Source organism: Salvia splendens, chromosome 14 (genome assembly GCF_004379255.2).
Source record: "Salvia splendens isolate huo1 chromosome 14, SspV2, whole genome shotgun sequence".
In the NCBI taxonomy this organism is placed as follows: Eukaryota; Viridiplantae; Streptophyta; class Magnoliopsida; order Lamiales; family Lamiaceae; genus Salvia; species Salvia splendens.
This window is the reverse complement of record NC_056045.1, coordinates 23783844-23799791: the sequence shown is the minus strand read 5'-3', so window position 1 is coordinate 23799791 and position 15948 is coordinate 23783844. Positions and strand designations below refer to the sequence as shown.

The 15948-nt window shown below is 45.7% G+C and overlaps 1 protein-coding gene across 1 annotated transcript; it reads right to left on the bottom strand.

Moving 5' to 3' along the window:
* Positions 1 to 3564: 3564 nt before the first annotated feature.
* LOC121763403 (polyadenylate-binding protein 7-like) lies at positions 3565 to 8100 on the bottom strand. Its single transcript, XM_042159414.1, has 10 exons — positions 7689 to 8100; positions 6723 to 6841; positions 6418 to 6611; positions 6037 to 6296; positions 5831 to 5937; positions 5553 to 5742; positions 4618 to 4904; positions 4360 to 4500; positions 4075 to 4206; positions 3565 to 3988 (listed from the first exon to the last, which is right to left on the bottom strand). Exons 1-10 carry the CDS (start codon positions 7888 to 7890, stop codon positions 3788 to 3790), a joined length of 1833 nt encoding a protein of 610 aa, XP_042015348.1. The 5' UTR covers positions 7891 to 8100; the 3' UTR covers positions 3565 to 3787.
* Positions 8101 to 15948: the final 7848 nt, after the last annotated feature.

Sequence of the window (15948 nt, the reverse complement as noted above, 5' to 3'; positions counted from 1 at the left end):
ATCTTCAAAAAACTTGATAACCCTTTCAGTTTCAGCTAAAACCAAAGGAAAGGTAACAGAAATCGTTCAAGGTCCGAACCATACTGAAATAGCAACAAAATTGGATGAATTCGAGATATAATCAAACACGATGATACAAAATACATACAGGCTGTAGATCCTCTCTCTTAAGCCAGATATTCGCCCCCCACCTCTCAGACAGCTTGGTCGCCAGCTGCAACGGCGACTCATACGCCACGTCATACACCTTGGACGCCAGAATGTTGGTGAGATATTCCATAGCAGTGAGCGTACCTTCCGTATCAGCACCATTACCCATATTCTCATTCTGCAGCAAAAAACCGCTCTCGTACTGGAGAGAAGCAGGAGAAACTCTCAACAGTGGGTCAGAAACCGGAGGCGTAGCCTTTGGGGGAGACGGAAGAATCTCCGATCCCTGTTTTGACAGGGTGGCGCGTATTGACGGCTTTCGGCGGGAGCAGGGGAGGCGGCCGGAGGATGTTCTGTGGTGGTGGTTTGGGTCGAATTTGGAATAGTTGATGGGAGGCTGCGCGGTGGCGGAGCGTAGAGCTTCCATTTTAAGAGAGATGGTGTTGCGCCGACGCAGAGAGGAGAAATGCGTATTGGCGTCTTCTGTAATTTTAATTTATGATAAAGGGGTTTATGTTTGACCAGATTGAATTGTGGCCAATGGGAGGTGAGAATTTAGTGCGCAGTCAATCTCGTTATGCTTGCCCAGGCTAGTTTGATAATTAATACAGTACTAATATTGTTTTTTTTATGTTAATATTGTTACTCAATACTAGTACTCCCTCCCTCCGTTTTAGATCATTATTTTTCTTTCAGCGTCTCCTATTTAAATTATTCAATCACTTTTCTACTCTTATCTTATCACCCAAGTACTTTACCTAAATTTCCATCTTGAACACCAGAAAGAGTACAACTTAATGTTAATGCTACTGAGGTTACTCATTAAGCGTGGCGGCCAATACGTTCATTGCATCGCTAGTTTTGTGTATAAATCGCACCTTGCATCTACTCACTACACATCTGTTCTTCACTAATACCCAAAAAAACTGTCTAATTCTCCATTTATGAATCTAATCTTACTACTTAGACCATCCACAATAGGAATAGCCCAGCAATAACCTAGCCACTGCCACATCATCAGCACTCAAAATCCTCCTGCCACATCATCAAAACAAGCAAATAGCCCAGCAATAGCCCAGTCATAGCCTAGCCACATAATATTCACATCACTATTAACAAATATATACAAAATGAAATAATTAACAATCACACAATATACGAAATTTAATTTACGAGACATATACGGGAAAAGTTTAATAATAATATTAAAATTTAAAAAGTATAATAATTTTTAAAAATACATTAATTTTAAAAAAAATACAATAATAAAAAGGAGTGCCAATTCACTCCTCGTCTCCGTCGTCGCCGCCTCCGTCGCTGTCGCCACCATCGCCGCCACCACCACCGCCGCCGCCGCCGCCGCCGCCGGTCTCCCTCCGTGCCGCCTCCAACTCGTCCTGCAGGCTCATGAGCAAGGTTTGAAGCACGCTCTTCTCCACGGGATCCGTCGCCACCCGCCATTCGGCCATCGTCTTGATCAACTAAGCGCGCGTTTGGGCGTGAGCGAAGAATTTGAGATCCTCGGTGGATTGGCCAAGGGGGGATGCCGACTGGACCTCCTGGGAAGCCCCGGCGTTCCCCCTCGCCTCCCGCTGAGCGCGCTTGCGCCCCATCGGGCGAGGTCGGCCACCGACCGAACGCGGCGTGCGGAACTCCTGCGTCGTCTCGGGGAGGTCGTGGGAACCACCGCTGCTGCCGCTGAAATCACCGGTGTAGTTCAGTCGTTGCTTCTTCGGCCAGCCTGAGTCGACACCTACTCGGAACTTCTCGGACTCGTTCAGCACAAGATAGCAGTTCCAGTAGGTGAAGTCCTTGTATACCCCCTTCAGTGGGAAGGCTTTCTCAGCTATTCTCCTGCAGTCCTCCTCCGTTTGGCCACTGCTCATCATGCGGAGTGCGTTGGTGTACAAACCCGAAAATCGGGAGACCGCACCCCTGATTCGGTTCCAGGCCTTCCGGCAATCCTCCCCGTTGCGTGGCCTCCCCTCCGGGCAAAATCTCTTGTAGGCTGCTGCTATCTTGCCCCACATGTTGACGATCCTCTGCTCGTTCGAAACGAGAGGATCGTCGCAAACACTCACCCACGCCTTGCAGAGCGCGACGTTCTCCTCGTCCGTCCACCTCCTCCGTACCTCATCCTCACCCGGCTGCGACGACTCGCCGACCTTCTTCTTGCCCTTCTTCGCGGAGGCGCCACGCCCCCGCTCTGCCCCCCCCTTCAACGAGAGTTTCTGGAGCTCCGGGAGTATCAAACACCAAGTCATCTAAGGAGAAACTATCAAACCCCAAGGGCGTTTGGGTCGATGTGTGCGATGAACCAGTCGAAAAATCTAAACTGGGGCGATAGACATCCCCCTCCGTCGCCGGGGACCCCCCAGAAGTCCACTGTGTAGCCGGTACGACCCCTGGAGTCCCCTGTGTCAGCGGTACCCCCCCGGGCATCATCTGCATCCCGGGTGCCCATCCCGTTGGTGCCCACCCCGGTATCGCCGGATACCCCCCCGGCGGACTCCCCCCCGTTGGCGGCCCGGAATACATCTGCTGCCACGGGTACATGTTGTAGTACCCGGGCATCTGACCCCATCCACTTCCCACGGGGATCGACGGAGTTTGTGACCCGCTACTCCCGGAACTAGGCTCGTTGTTGAGATCTATTTCCGTTGTTGATCTTGTACAGAAATTAAGATAGAGAGAGTACTCGTTAAAACAAGTGGTGCGAATGAAAATGACGAGCAAAGCGCGTATATATAGTGTTTCGGAAAAAAAAATTTTAAATTTCGCGCTAGGCGGTGCGCTGGGTGATCCGGGCGCTGCAATAGCGCCGAGCGGACCGCCCAACGCCACGCGACCGCCCAGCGCTGCGAGGTTTCTCTCTCCATTCGCCCGCTGGGTGACTGCAATAGACCGCCCAGCGAACCGCCCAGCGCCGGCGCTCGGCTGGGCGGTCGGCTGGGCGGCATTGTGGATGGTGTTAGTGATATAGTATGTTTTTACTTTTTAGCAGCCATAGTACAAATTAACAATTTTTTACTCCCTCCCTCCGTCCCACAAAGATTGTCCCATTTTTTCAACACATTTCTTAAAACTCGTATCCGATCAAAGTGAGACAATCTCTGTGGGACTGAGGAAGTAATATTTATTGCAATATGCTTCTACTTAAGCTTAATACTACATTTATAGGGATTAAGATTACTCATACTAAATTACTAATCATACCATGACACTGCCCTCCGCGACTGATACGAATTGCTCCCATCCTACTCATTTATTAATTGTATCAAGTAAATTTCAATCAATGTGGTAACCAAAAAAATTTGATTATATGTACTCTACGAGATATTGAATCTTAATTTCTGAATGTTTCCATTGGGGTAGGCACTTGTCAACCATGAATAGTACAACTAAATAAACCAGTTAACTAAACTCAAAATTTGAAATTTCTGTCAACTCTAATGAACATATTTCATGTATGAATATAAGTCAATGCAATGCATATCCTGCAGATGCAGCAGCATATGAGTTTTCATGTAGACTGTAATAGCTGTAATATGTCAAGGCATATAATAGGGTATGGTCACTACTAATTAAACTAAACGTCAAGAAGTTGGAAAATATATGAAAACGGAGTATTCATCCTTCAGTTGACAGCAACTCCGGCAGAAATGTAATTTGAACCCAGGGCGTCTGAATTGGGCTCTTTGGTCTTATCAGATAATTTGAGCACCTGAACCGCCTCTTCAACTTTAGCAGCTAGTGACTCCGGTGTATCTAACAGAACTAGTAGTTCACTGTTGTCCATTTCCAGAAGCATGCCTGTTATCTTTGCTGCTAGATCAGGCTGCATTTGCAACATCATGTAAAAACTGTCACTAAGGTAAATGTTAAATTGACGAGGGTTAAAGTAAGAAGATTTAACTCATTGACCTGGTGATGAGCAACCAAAGGATAAAGACGATCCCCAAGAATATGTTTCTGTTGCTCTGGAGGAGCTGCAGCGAGCACGCTACTTAACATTTCAGACCCCTTACCACCAACCCCAGTTGATATAAAAATAGGCTGAAGCACAAATAGATTGTTCAAGATTAGGGTGTTGAGAAGGACTTGCATGCATGTATTGAACAGCAGATGACTTGGATATGGTGCTAAATGAATGAAAGCTGCTAAGATTTGCATGGAAAGTACCAAAATGGGCATAATACAGAAACGTACCTGCTGATTGTTTGAATCTTTAGATGAAGCCAGAGAGTGAATTGGCCGTTGCAAATGTGATGGATATGTAAGACCAGCTGCCTGTGGTAGAATATTCCCGTTCATCGTCCCTCTTTGTCTTTGTCTAAAATTGTTGGGAGCCTTTAAGAAATAAAGAGAAGAGTTTATGTAAAAAATTAGGCTAACCAGTACATGGACAAAGCTCTTAAGGAAAACTACTTAGAAATTAGTGCTTAGATATAAATTTTATAAACTGACCAAGGTGATAGGCTGAAGAATTGGTCTGGAAGGATTTGGAATGCCATTAGCCCTCCATCCTGGCCTAATTCCTGGCTGCTGATACATCAGACTAGGCTGCGCAGGTATCTGTGGAACAACTCCAGGGGCTGGATAATAAAGATGAGAGTATCCACCCTGAATAACAGGTGACGGCGGTCCTGATAATCCCGCCATACGTTGAGCATATATAACTTGCAACTGCACTTGCCTTTCTTCTTTTCTTTGAGCAATTGCTACATATAATGGCTTCCTTCGCAAAATCAACCCTGTGTTACATGTACAACTAAGAACTTCAGCATCACAATATTAGTATGCTATTACAATAATACAAAAGTGAATCAATGAGTGTATTTGTAGGGCGAGCAATGGTGGTTTTGACCTCAGGTTCGAATCTACTGTGGCTCAGTCTTTAAATTTAATGTTGAAATTACCAAAAAAGGAATTTCATACTAAAGCTAGAAACCTAAGAAATGATATTGTGGAATAAGGAAGATGGTGATGGTGATGGTGATAGTGCAATAAACCTAAGAAAAAACTGATACTGTAAGGTAAGAAAGCTGGTGATGGTAATAAAGTGGAATTATAACTGCATGCATTCATTCACATCCATTTCAGTGTATAGAACTGAATGTGATAAGATATGCTTGGTGGGGTTGCTTATGCATGCCATTCAAACCATCCTATATATAACAATGAAAAGCAGCCTTCTCATTCCATAATGAGCCTCATGAACCCAATACTTCTCATTCACTGTTTCAGAATGCTTCTTACAAAATTTTGTCAGTATCCCCATCAGAAATTTAAGCAAAGAACAAGAGATAACAAGTGCAAGTATGATTGTGTCTCGTGAACCCAATACGTCTAAAAGTAATTAAATGTTGTGTTGATAAATATTAGTAGAAGTAGAATCCCACCATGGAAAGTATACACAGCTTTATTTGCCTCCTCGGGTGTTGAGAAGCAAACAAATCCATACCCCCTGCTTACTCCTTTATCATCTCTCATTATCTTTGCAGAGGTAATCGTACCACACTGACTAAAATGCAATCGTAGCTCATCATCAGATATTTCATCATCAATATTCTTTACATACACATTCGAAGCCTGCAATCAGCAGATTAAAGGAAAATCATACTCATAATAAAAATATAGTATTACAAAATGATTGTAAATAAAATAACTCCTGTGGAACCTGGTATTTCAGGATCTGTTCCTTCCTTTTCTCCTCAAACTGGCGGCGTAACATTTCCTCGCGTTCAGATTTTTTCTGTGCCCGGGCAACATATAAAACCTTTGAGCCTGTTGAATGAATGGATTATACTACAAAGTTCTGCATAGAGTTATGTGGCATAATCTTACTACGTATTAAATTTTGATATGACTTCATAACTACCATACCAAGTTGTGATCCATTCAAAGCTTCTACTGCAGATTTGGCGTCTTCGGCTTTGTCAAAATTAACAAACCCAAATCCTCTTGATGCACCATTCTCATCTTTTGAGATGACTAAGCTCGCAATGTTTCCAAATTGAGAGAATTTTTCCTTAAGAACTTCCTCAGATATTTCTGTATCTAAATTCTTCACATACAGGTTTGTGTACTTCACCTCATGACAAGGAAGAGATCGGTCACTTTTTTTGACAAATTTAGATACAAACCTATGGATAAAACCTTTGTTAGTGAAAAAAAAATGTATAATATGGAGAAGATAAATTATCCCTCGCATAAAATCAAAGAAAAAGTGCAAGAGCGAGGAGAAACAAGGAGAATATGACATACATCTGTTTTCCTCCATCAGCTAAGCCATTGAGCTTCTCGATGGCTGCTTTTGCAGAGGCTTCAGACTCAAACTGGACAAAGCCATATCCTCTGCTCTTCCCATCATCAGAAGTCACTACTTTACAAGATAATACATCACCAAAAGTCTGAAACATTTCTTGAAGCTTAACACTATCTATTGAGTCGCTCAAATTCTACAATGAAAACGCAGAAGTAAACTGTTCTGTTCAGATAAGTGGATCATGAACCAGTTAAGGATATCCCAAAAAATAGTAATATTAAATAAAATAGAATTCCAGAGCTACCTTGACAAAAACATTTCCAACTCCACTTCTTCGTCCATCCGGGTCGCGACGTGACCACATAACTCTTATCACTTTTCCATTCAATGTGGAATGGTTTTTCAACTCAATGGCACGAATGGCTACAGAAAAGCAAGGGTATATCATAAGGAGCAAGCATAGCAAATTCCTAATCGTAAAATCATGTGAATTAAGTTGATGGAACTACAATTTTTGTGGTCAAGAACCACCAATTTATAAGTTTCACAATATACAAGTATTTAGGAATAAGCAGACCGAGAATCAAACTCCCACATTTACAACAGCAATTCATAGTAGTTTAAAGTGAGCCTTCAATCCTTCAATACCCGCCACACAGGAGGAGTTTGATTTTAACATACATGCAGATAGAGACTAAAATCTCAATGATTTATGCCTTCAATACTAGGAGAATGACGCACATTCCATTCCCAAAAGATCCAGGCTGAGGAAGAGTTAAACCCACATGGACTTCAAAATATTGAGTAAAAGTTAAACAATTATATTGTGACAGGAATCCTTGCAGCCAGGTGACTTTGGCTGATTTAAATGAACACAGTTAGCCATCCCCAAATAATTTGATGATATGCATGCAATTCAGCAAAAGAAGTGGGGCAGCATAGTGCCTCCATGTGAAGCCCTATACGATTATCATAATCAATCAGGGATCCATTAGGCAACAAAATTATCAAATAGTACATCATTTAATCTATGTTCGTACAGGCATCAATTCGATCTATCCTCTCTAATCATGAAAATGTACCAATAATACTACGAGTCAAACGGAAACACACACAACAACTATTCAACACAAACAGCTTCAATCACGAAACAACGCAGTCACAACTCATCCCGATCCACTTCTCCACACCACGCACCCCTTCAATTTACACAATACAGCCACACACGCATACAAAAGGAAAATAAATGAATGAATAAATAAAGAATTACCATCTTGAGGCGAAACAAAGTTGACGTAGCCATAACAAAGGGAGCGGCCGGTGGAGGAATTAAGGCAGACACGGACGGAGGTCAGGGAATTGAACTCTTTGAAAGCGTCGAGCAAAATAGCATCGTTGACGTCGGGATGCAAGTCTCCGACGTAGAGAGACGCCGGCGTGGCCGGAACCGCCGCTTCCAACACCATTGACATTTCGATGACCGAGAGCAAGGAACGATCTGCGCCGTTTGTGGATCAAAAATTGGAGGCGGAATATGAGAGAATTCTGTGGTATTAGATTGAGAGTTAACGAGGGATTGCAGATTTGGAAATCACATAACGCAGAAGATTTTATTTTCCCAAAATGAAAATGGAAATAGGGTGGTAATTAAGGAGGGGTGAGGATGAAAAAACAGAGTAGGAGGTGTGCTTATGTGTGTTGAGGGTAATTTGCATGGACGCGGGAGTTTTGTGCCGTTTCGCTAAAGGGGTGCCCGTAAACAGCGTGGCTACTTCCGCACCGGCGCGTTGTTTCACTTTCGCCGTTGTTTCTACTGATCTATTTTTTTTCCGGAGTAAATGGTCGATTCAATTTTAGATTTGTAATTGATGATTCCGCGAATTTTTGATGATGATAAATGCTCGTAAAAATAAATCACGACACAGAGAATTTAACGTGGTTCGATTTACTGAGGTAAATCTACGTCCACGGGGAGAAATGGGGGCAGGTTTGTATTGCTTGATCTGCCAAATACAGCTTACAACACAGACTTGCTATATGATTGTTTCTCTAGAGAGATTCTAACCTCTTCTATCAGATCTAAGTTCTATTTATATAATGAACTCAGATCATGGCTTGCGTCACCACCCTAAGTCGTGGATGTCGTGTAGGTTATGGCCTAAGATCGTGGGTGAAGCGTAGGTCATGGCCTACGATCGTGGCCTGAACTGACATCACGTGGTAGTGGGTGTGTTGGACATCCGGTATGGGTCCACTAACTCCTTGTTCGGTCGAATACCGAGACCGAACTGCTTTGGTTGCCGATCTGAGAGCAGAGCTTGATTGGTTGGCTTTTACCGAGCTGTAGGCTGAGGCCGAACTCTTTGGTAATGCCGAACTGAACTCTTGGGCTTTGGGCTGGCCGAGCTGTCACTGCTATTGGGCTTGTTTAGTACGTACCCCATCACTACCCCCCCCGAAAAGCGAAGTGATTCATTTCGGCGAAGCGAGTCACTTCGGCATTCTGGAAAAGGGTACGGGGGAGGCTGAAGTCAGGGGACGTGCCCTGCGCGTGACTGCATTAAATGCGGCATTAAATGCGACAGTAAAATCCGGCCGTTGAATCCTGAAAAGGTGGGATATGAAACGGTGCGATGATTTGAAATCTTTTCCAAATCTGATAAATACCGTCTTTCTTCATCATTTGAACACCTTTGCTATTGGCTTCTTCTGCACTCTCTATCTTCTGCGTGAAAAATTTCCTTCCGCTTTCAAAAATTTCTTCAGACTACCTTCACCTTCAAAAAGTAAGAAAAATGTCTTCTTCTTCTTCTTCGGAGTCGGGTAGCGTTAGGAAAGGGGGTAAGGGGTCTTCTAGCCGGAAAGAATCCGGGGAGAAGACCGTAGAGTATTTTCACAGTATCTTGAGTAAGGATACTGTGATATCCCTTTACGAAAAATACTCTTTTCCTGGGGGGAAGGCGGTGGTACCTGACGGTGATCACAGGGCTGACTCCCCGCCGGAGGGTTACGTCACCGTGTACGAGGCCTGCTTAGAATGCGGGCTTCGTTTCCCCCTCCCTTCTGCCTTTATAGATTTACTAGATTTTTTTCAGCTTCCTTTAGGCCAGGTGACTCCGAACTCTTGGAGGCACTTGTCGGCCTTCGCTGCCGAACTCCGTAGGTTAGGAAGGGATTTGTCTTTGAAGGCGATCCTTAAATTCTTTCAATTTAAGAGGAAGGGGTCTTGGTTTTACTTGATCCCTTTACAGCCCTTTAGGGCCTTTTGTAAAACGAAGTGGCCGAAGTGGCAAAATCGCTTCTTCTACTATGATAGGACCGCGGCTCCTAGTTTTCCCTGGAGAGGGCCGGAGTCCGTTATCCGTCACCCTCGGCCTGAACCGTTGGACGAGCTCGATGGCGAGCTCAACAAGATTCCCATAGTTAGGAAACAATACACGGAGTCTGAGCTCGTCAAGGGCGACGTCGTGTTCGACATCTCGTCTTCGGACGAAGAGGCCGAGGGTGAGGATTTCTCTTTATCTTTATGCTCTACTGCTTTAACGAAGAAAATCTGACTTTGCTTTCTTGCTTTTTGGCAGTGTTCATGTTGAATAAGGCTATCAGAAAGTCCTCCGAGCTTGTGGAGCCGGAGAGAGAGAAGGCTACCAGCTCGGCGCCTGATGCCGAGAAGAATCCGAAGAGGCAAAAGACCTCTTCGGGTCCAAAGAAGCCGGAGTCGACTTCGGCAAGCAAGAAGGGGAAGACCCAGAAGCCCCCAAGGGCGCCAGAGAAAGACGTGGTCTTGGCGCCTCCTTCGGAGCATATCTGTGAGCCATTTTTATGGCCCACGGACTTCGCCGAGGTGAATTGTCTTCTTGATTCCTTGGCTTGGCTTGTCTTGTATTTTTGGTGCCCTCTGTTAACTTTTTTCCTTATCCATTTTCAGAGGAATGATATGCTCTCCAAGCTCGTCGCCGTCGAACTCTCCAAAGCGTCCAACGACTATGCCGAGATGCAGAGGAAATTGGCGGCTGCTTGTCACCGGGCCGAGCAGGCTGAGGCAAACTTTGAGAAAGCCAGGGCTGCTAGGATTTCGGCCCAGGATGAAGCTCAGTTTGCCAAAAACCAGCTCGTCATCCAGCGAGAGCAGACGAAACGGAGGGATGCTGCCGCCGTGGTTGCCCAAGGAGAGGGTCTCCGTGCCTACACGGAGAGACTCTTTTTGAGCAGCCAGTTCTCGGCCTTTGTCGGTAGTCTGGTAAGGCTAATTGCCGATAAGGGCGAGCAGGGGCCCGACGTCGTGCTGCCTCTGTACAGCCGAGAGATAGCTGCTCGGCTTCAGAATCTGCCGCTCCTTGAGGAGCTCGCTTCATCCTCGGTCCTGCTTTCTGCAGACCGAGTCCGGAGTTGTCGAGCTGATCGGGACGAGAACCTGGAGGCTATCTTTGCCTCCGTGGGACCCGTTTCACCCGCTTCGACTTACAACGGAGAGGGTGAGGCCGAGCCGCTGGAGCGGGAGGCCGAAGTCGATCAGGCCGGGCATCCGGAGAAGGAGGCCGATCAGGAGGCGGAGGCGAGGCCGGCAGGAGGCGAGGCCGAGGCTGAGGTAGCCCAGGAGAAGGAAGCTGTACCAGACCGAGGAGCCGGAGACGAAGCAGGCGGAGTATGATTTCGTCTCCCTTCTCTTAGTCTAGTTTCTTCCTTGTAAAATGGCCTTGAAGCCCTAGTGTAAAAAATTTTCCTTGTGAATGAAAAATTCTCTACATTTGTCTTCGTATAGCTTTTCGTACTCGCCTTTACTCCTGTTGTATTTTACTATCTGCTCGGTACAGCTGCCGAACTAATATAGCTGCTTTGTACTCAAGGAGATGGAGATACTTCACTGGAAACGGCTGTACTCTTCGGCTTTAGACGAAGCTGAGAGAAGAGCTATAGCCGATCAGACGAAGAATGACGAGCTTCTGGCTCGTTTAGTGAAGCTGGAGGCCGATAATAAGGACTTAGAGTCCGATAAGAAGGATCTGGAGGCCGAGCTGAATACGACCATTGCTGAGAGGACTGCGTACGAGGATTACATCCGTGTGCGCGGGGGATTGACCATCTCAGATGTTCAGAGTCGAGTTGACGAACTGTGGGAGGAATATCTTGTACTCCGGAGGAACAATGCGCTGGAGAGCTCGGCTTGCCAACAAGTTGTGAAATCATTACGGCGCTGGGCTTCTCGGTACGACATTGTTCTTTCTCGGCGCCCCTCCATAGAAAGATTCCTTCGGCATGTCGTGCCAACAGATGCTCGCACTCCAGATCAAACCTCTGGTTCCCTTGTTCAAAATCCTACTCCCAGCCAACAACGAACTCCGGAACAGCCGGAAACGTCAAGACGAGAACGGGCTCAGGAGCAACCGGAATCGTCAAGACGGGGACGGACTGAAATTCGCCGAGGAGTTGTGACTATGAGCGAGCAAGATCAGCAGATGCTTATTGCAGAGACTCTTCATCGCCGAGGTGTTAGGACTTCTCGGGCTCGGGGAAGAGGCGTTGGGTCGAGGATAGCATCTCGTCGACCTGCTTATTCTTCATCTGCTCGGAACAACCGAACTCGGCTTCCAGAGGATTTTGCAGATAGGTGGCTTAACTTCAGCAACCCTGGACGGTAGAATAGTCCTTTGTAATAGCGTAACGCCATTTTGTAGGGTAGCGGAGTTGTATGCCGAACAAGATTTGATAAATGAAATTTTGTTTTCGCTTCTAACACTGTATTTACAGCTTAGCGAAAAAATTTCATCGTACTTGTCCTCGGTCTTATGAAGTAAACTTCTTTGACCGGACTTGGTCCTTGGTCTGATGAAATAAACATCTTTGACCGGACTCGTCTTTGGTCTGATGAAATAAACACCTTTGACCGAACTCGTCTTTGGTCTGATGAAATAAACATCTTCGACCGGACTCGTCTTTGGTCTGATGAAATAAACATCTTTGACCGGACTTGGTTTGTGTTCTAATTTTGCGATTTTTGTCGCCGGGATCGAACTTTCCCTTGTCCTAATTCGGCGAGTTTTATCGCGTGGATCGGACTTTCCCAGTTAACCGAAGTGGTCTTATGCAGTAAACCTCTTTGACTAGACATGGTCGTCCTCGGTCTTATGAGGTAAACTGCTTTGACCGAACTTGGTCGTCCTAATTCGGCGAGTTTTATCGCGTGGATTGGACTTTCCCTTGTCCTAATTCAGGCAAGTTTTATCGCGAGAATCGGACTTTTGTTGCAGTTCGTTTCAGACGAAGTGCTTGATTCTTAAGCAGAATTGTGGTCTTGTATCCTCTTTAGAAGCTTTGACACACAATCGTGGGCTTGTTGCAGCTCGTTTCAGACGAACTGCTTGTTTAAGCTGAATTGTGGTCTTGTATCCTCTTTAGAAGCTTTGACGCGCAATCGTGGGCTTGTTGCAGCTCGTTTCAGACGAACTGCTTGTTTAAGCTGAATTGTGGTCTTATATCCTCCTTGGAAGCTTGGACTCACAATCGTTGGCTTATTGCAGTTCGTTTCAGACGGACTGCTTGTTAAGCTGAATTGTGGTCTTATATCCTCCTTAGAAGCTTGGACTCACAATAGTCTTTAATAATCGATCTAAAAAGGGGATCAGTCTTTAAAGAACGATATACCTTGGTACCATTTGTAAGAGACGACAAGCACATAGGGACAAAACACAGAGAAAAAATGAAAAAGACGAAAGAAAAAACTTTAAACTTTTTATAAAACGACAAGTAAAAGGTGCAAGTAAAAAACAAACAAATAAAAACACATACCCCTATGACCGAACTAGACACGAGACGGACTGACCGGACTTGTCTCTTACAAGTGGAACTTCTTGAGGTTGGAGACGTGCCATGTTCGGGGTACTTGTTCTCCTGACATGTGAGTCAATTTATAAGACCCTTTGCCGAGGACTTCTGACACCCGATATGGACCCTCCCATGTGGGTTCGAGTTTGCCCAGCTTTTCTGCTCGGCTTACTTCGTTGTTTCTCAAGACGAGATCTCCCACTTGAAATTGAAGCTTTTTCACCCTTTGGTTATAATACCGGGCTACTTGCTCCTTATACTTGGCTGCTTTTATGCACGCCAATTCTCTTCTTTCTTCGGCGAGATCTAGTTCTGCTCTCAGTCCGTCGTCATTCATTTCTGAGGAGAAATTTAGAGTTCGGGGACTGGGTACGCCGATCTCCACCGGAATTACGGCTTCAGTGCCGTACACCAGACTATACGGAGTTTCACCGTTGGAGGTTTTGGGTGTAGTTCGGTAGGACCATAGGACTTGAGGGAGATTTTCTACCCATTGTCCTTTGGCTTGTTCTAACCGAGCTTTCAACCCTTTCACCAGAATCCGGTTCGTTACTTCCGTTTGTCCGTTTGCTTGGGGATGGGAGACCGAAGTGAACCGCTGTTGTATGTTCAGCTCTTGGCACCAATTCTTGAACGTCTTGTCGGTGAACTGAGTCCCATTATCCGAGATGAGGATGCGGGGTATGCCAAATCGGCACACTATGTTCTTCCAGACGAAGTCCAATGCCTTTGAGCTCGTTATCGTAGCTAATGGTTCAGCCTCCACCCACTTCGTGAAGTAGTCCACGGCAACGATAAGGAATTTCATTTGCCGAGGAGCTTGAGGAAGTGGTCCCACTATGTCTATGCCCCATTGCATGAAAGGCCAAGGGCTTTGCATAGTGTATAGATCGGTCTGCGGCATCCTTGGGACATTTGCATGAATTTGGCACTTCGTACACTTCTTGACGAGCTGCACTGCCTCTTGTACCATGGTTGGCCAATAATATCCCCATCTCAGAACTTTTTTAGCTAAAGCTCTGGCTCCGATGTGGCTACCGCACGATCCTTCATGAACTTCTCTGAGGATGTAGTCCGTCTCTTCTGGTCCTACGCACCGCAATAACGGCTGGAGGTAAGACTTTCTAAAGAGGACTCCTTCATGAAGTTCGTACCGAAGAGCTCGGCACGTGATCTTCCGAGCTTCTCTCTTATCCTCGGGCAATTGTCCTTGATCCAGATACTGCAAGATCGGCGTCATCCAGTTCGGCGAGCTGGATACAGAATGTACCTCGGCTTCATCAATGCTTCGATGCATTAATTCTTCCGCCTTTGAGCTCGGATCTGAGGCCAACTTACTTAAGGTATCTGCTCGGCTATTTTCCGCTCTGGGAATGCGGATTATCCGAAAATAGGAGAAACTTCGGCTGATGCTTTGCGCTTTGTCCAAATACTTCTTCATTCTCTCGTCACGGGCTTCACTTGTACCCAACATGTGATTTACTATGACTTGTGAATCACAATGGACTTTGAGAGATTTGACGAGTAGACTTTGCGCTAACTGGAGTCCGGCCAGGAGGGCTTCGTACTCGGCTTCATTATTAGTAGTGGGGAATAGGAAACGAAGTGAGTAGGTTACCTCGTGTCCGTCGGGAGCGACAAGTAAAATACCAGCTCCACTTCCCATCTTGTTTGAAGCTCCATCTACGAATCCGCTCCAGCAGTCCGGCGGCTCTACTTCGGATTCCAAGGGTTGTGCTAGTTCGGCATTGGCAGAATTCTTCTGTTCGGCAATAATAGGAATTGCTTGATCGAACTTCGCTTCTGCAAGAAAATCTGCCAAGGCTTGTCCCTTGATGGCTTTCCGAGGTAGATATTCAATTGCGTGCTCTCCCAACTCTATAGCCCACTTGGCGATTCTGCCCGATGCTTCTGGCTTGGTCAAAACTTGCCGAAGAGGTAGATCGGTTAAGACGCATACCTTGTGAGCATAGAAGTATGGCCGCAGTCTCCTTGCTGCATTTACTAACGCCAGAGCAATTTTTTCCAGAGGTTGATACCTTGTTTCTGGACCTCTTAATGCTCGGCTTGTAAAGTAGATGGGAAACTGCTTTAGGCCTTCTTCTCGTACAAGCACCGCGCTGATGGTTTGATCCGATGCCGCTAAGTATAAGAATAGTACTTCGGCTTCGGCTGGAGCAGAGAGAATAGGAAGCTCGGCTAGATAACTTTTGAGCTCGTCAAAAGCCTTTTTCTGCTCGGCTCCCCACTCGAACTTTGGTGCCTTTTTCAACACCTTGAAGAACGGCAGTTGCTTTTCGGCTGCTTGGGAAAGGAATCGACTCAGTGCGGCTAGACATCCGGTTAGCCTTTGCACGTCATGTATGGACTTCGGCATTGCCATGTTCTGAACGACTTGAACTTTTGAGGGGTTTGCCTTGAGTCCGTCTTTTGAAACCCAACAACCCAGAAACTTTCCCGAATCTACCAAAAAGGTACACTTTTGGGGATTAAGTTTGAGGTTGGCTTTCTTGAGCACGTTGAGAGTGGACTTGAGGTTGTGCTCGTACTCCGAGGTGCTTTTGCTCTTGACGACTATATCGTCAACATATACTTCGACTTCCTTTCCAATCAGGTGCCGAAAAAGCTTGTCTACCATCCTTTGATAAGTGGCTCCGGCATTCTTTAAACCGAATGGCATCTTTTTATAAGCGAAAATGCCGAAATCA

Excerpts from the sequence above, each read along its gene's own strand:
- LOC121763403 (XM_042159414.1), bottom strand. The coding sequence starts at position 7,890 with ATGTCAATGGTGTTGGAAGCGGCGGTTCCGGCCACGCCGGCGTCTCTC. Across the intron at positions 6,612-6,722 it reads TTGGAAATGTTTTTGTCAAG|AATTTGAGCGACTCAATAGA; the intron begins GTAGCTCTGGAA and ends TTTTCATTGTAG. Across the intron at positions 5,743-5,830 it reads AACAGATCCTGAAATACCAG|GCTTCGAATGTGTATGTAAA; the intron begins GTTCCACAGGAG and ends TGCTGATTGCAG.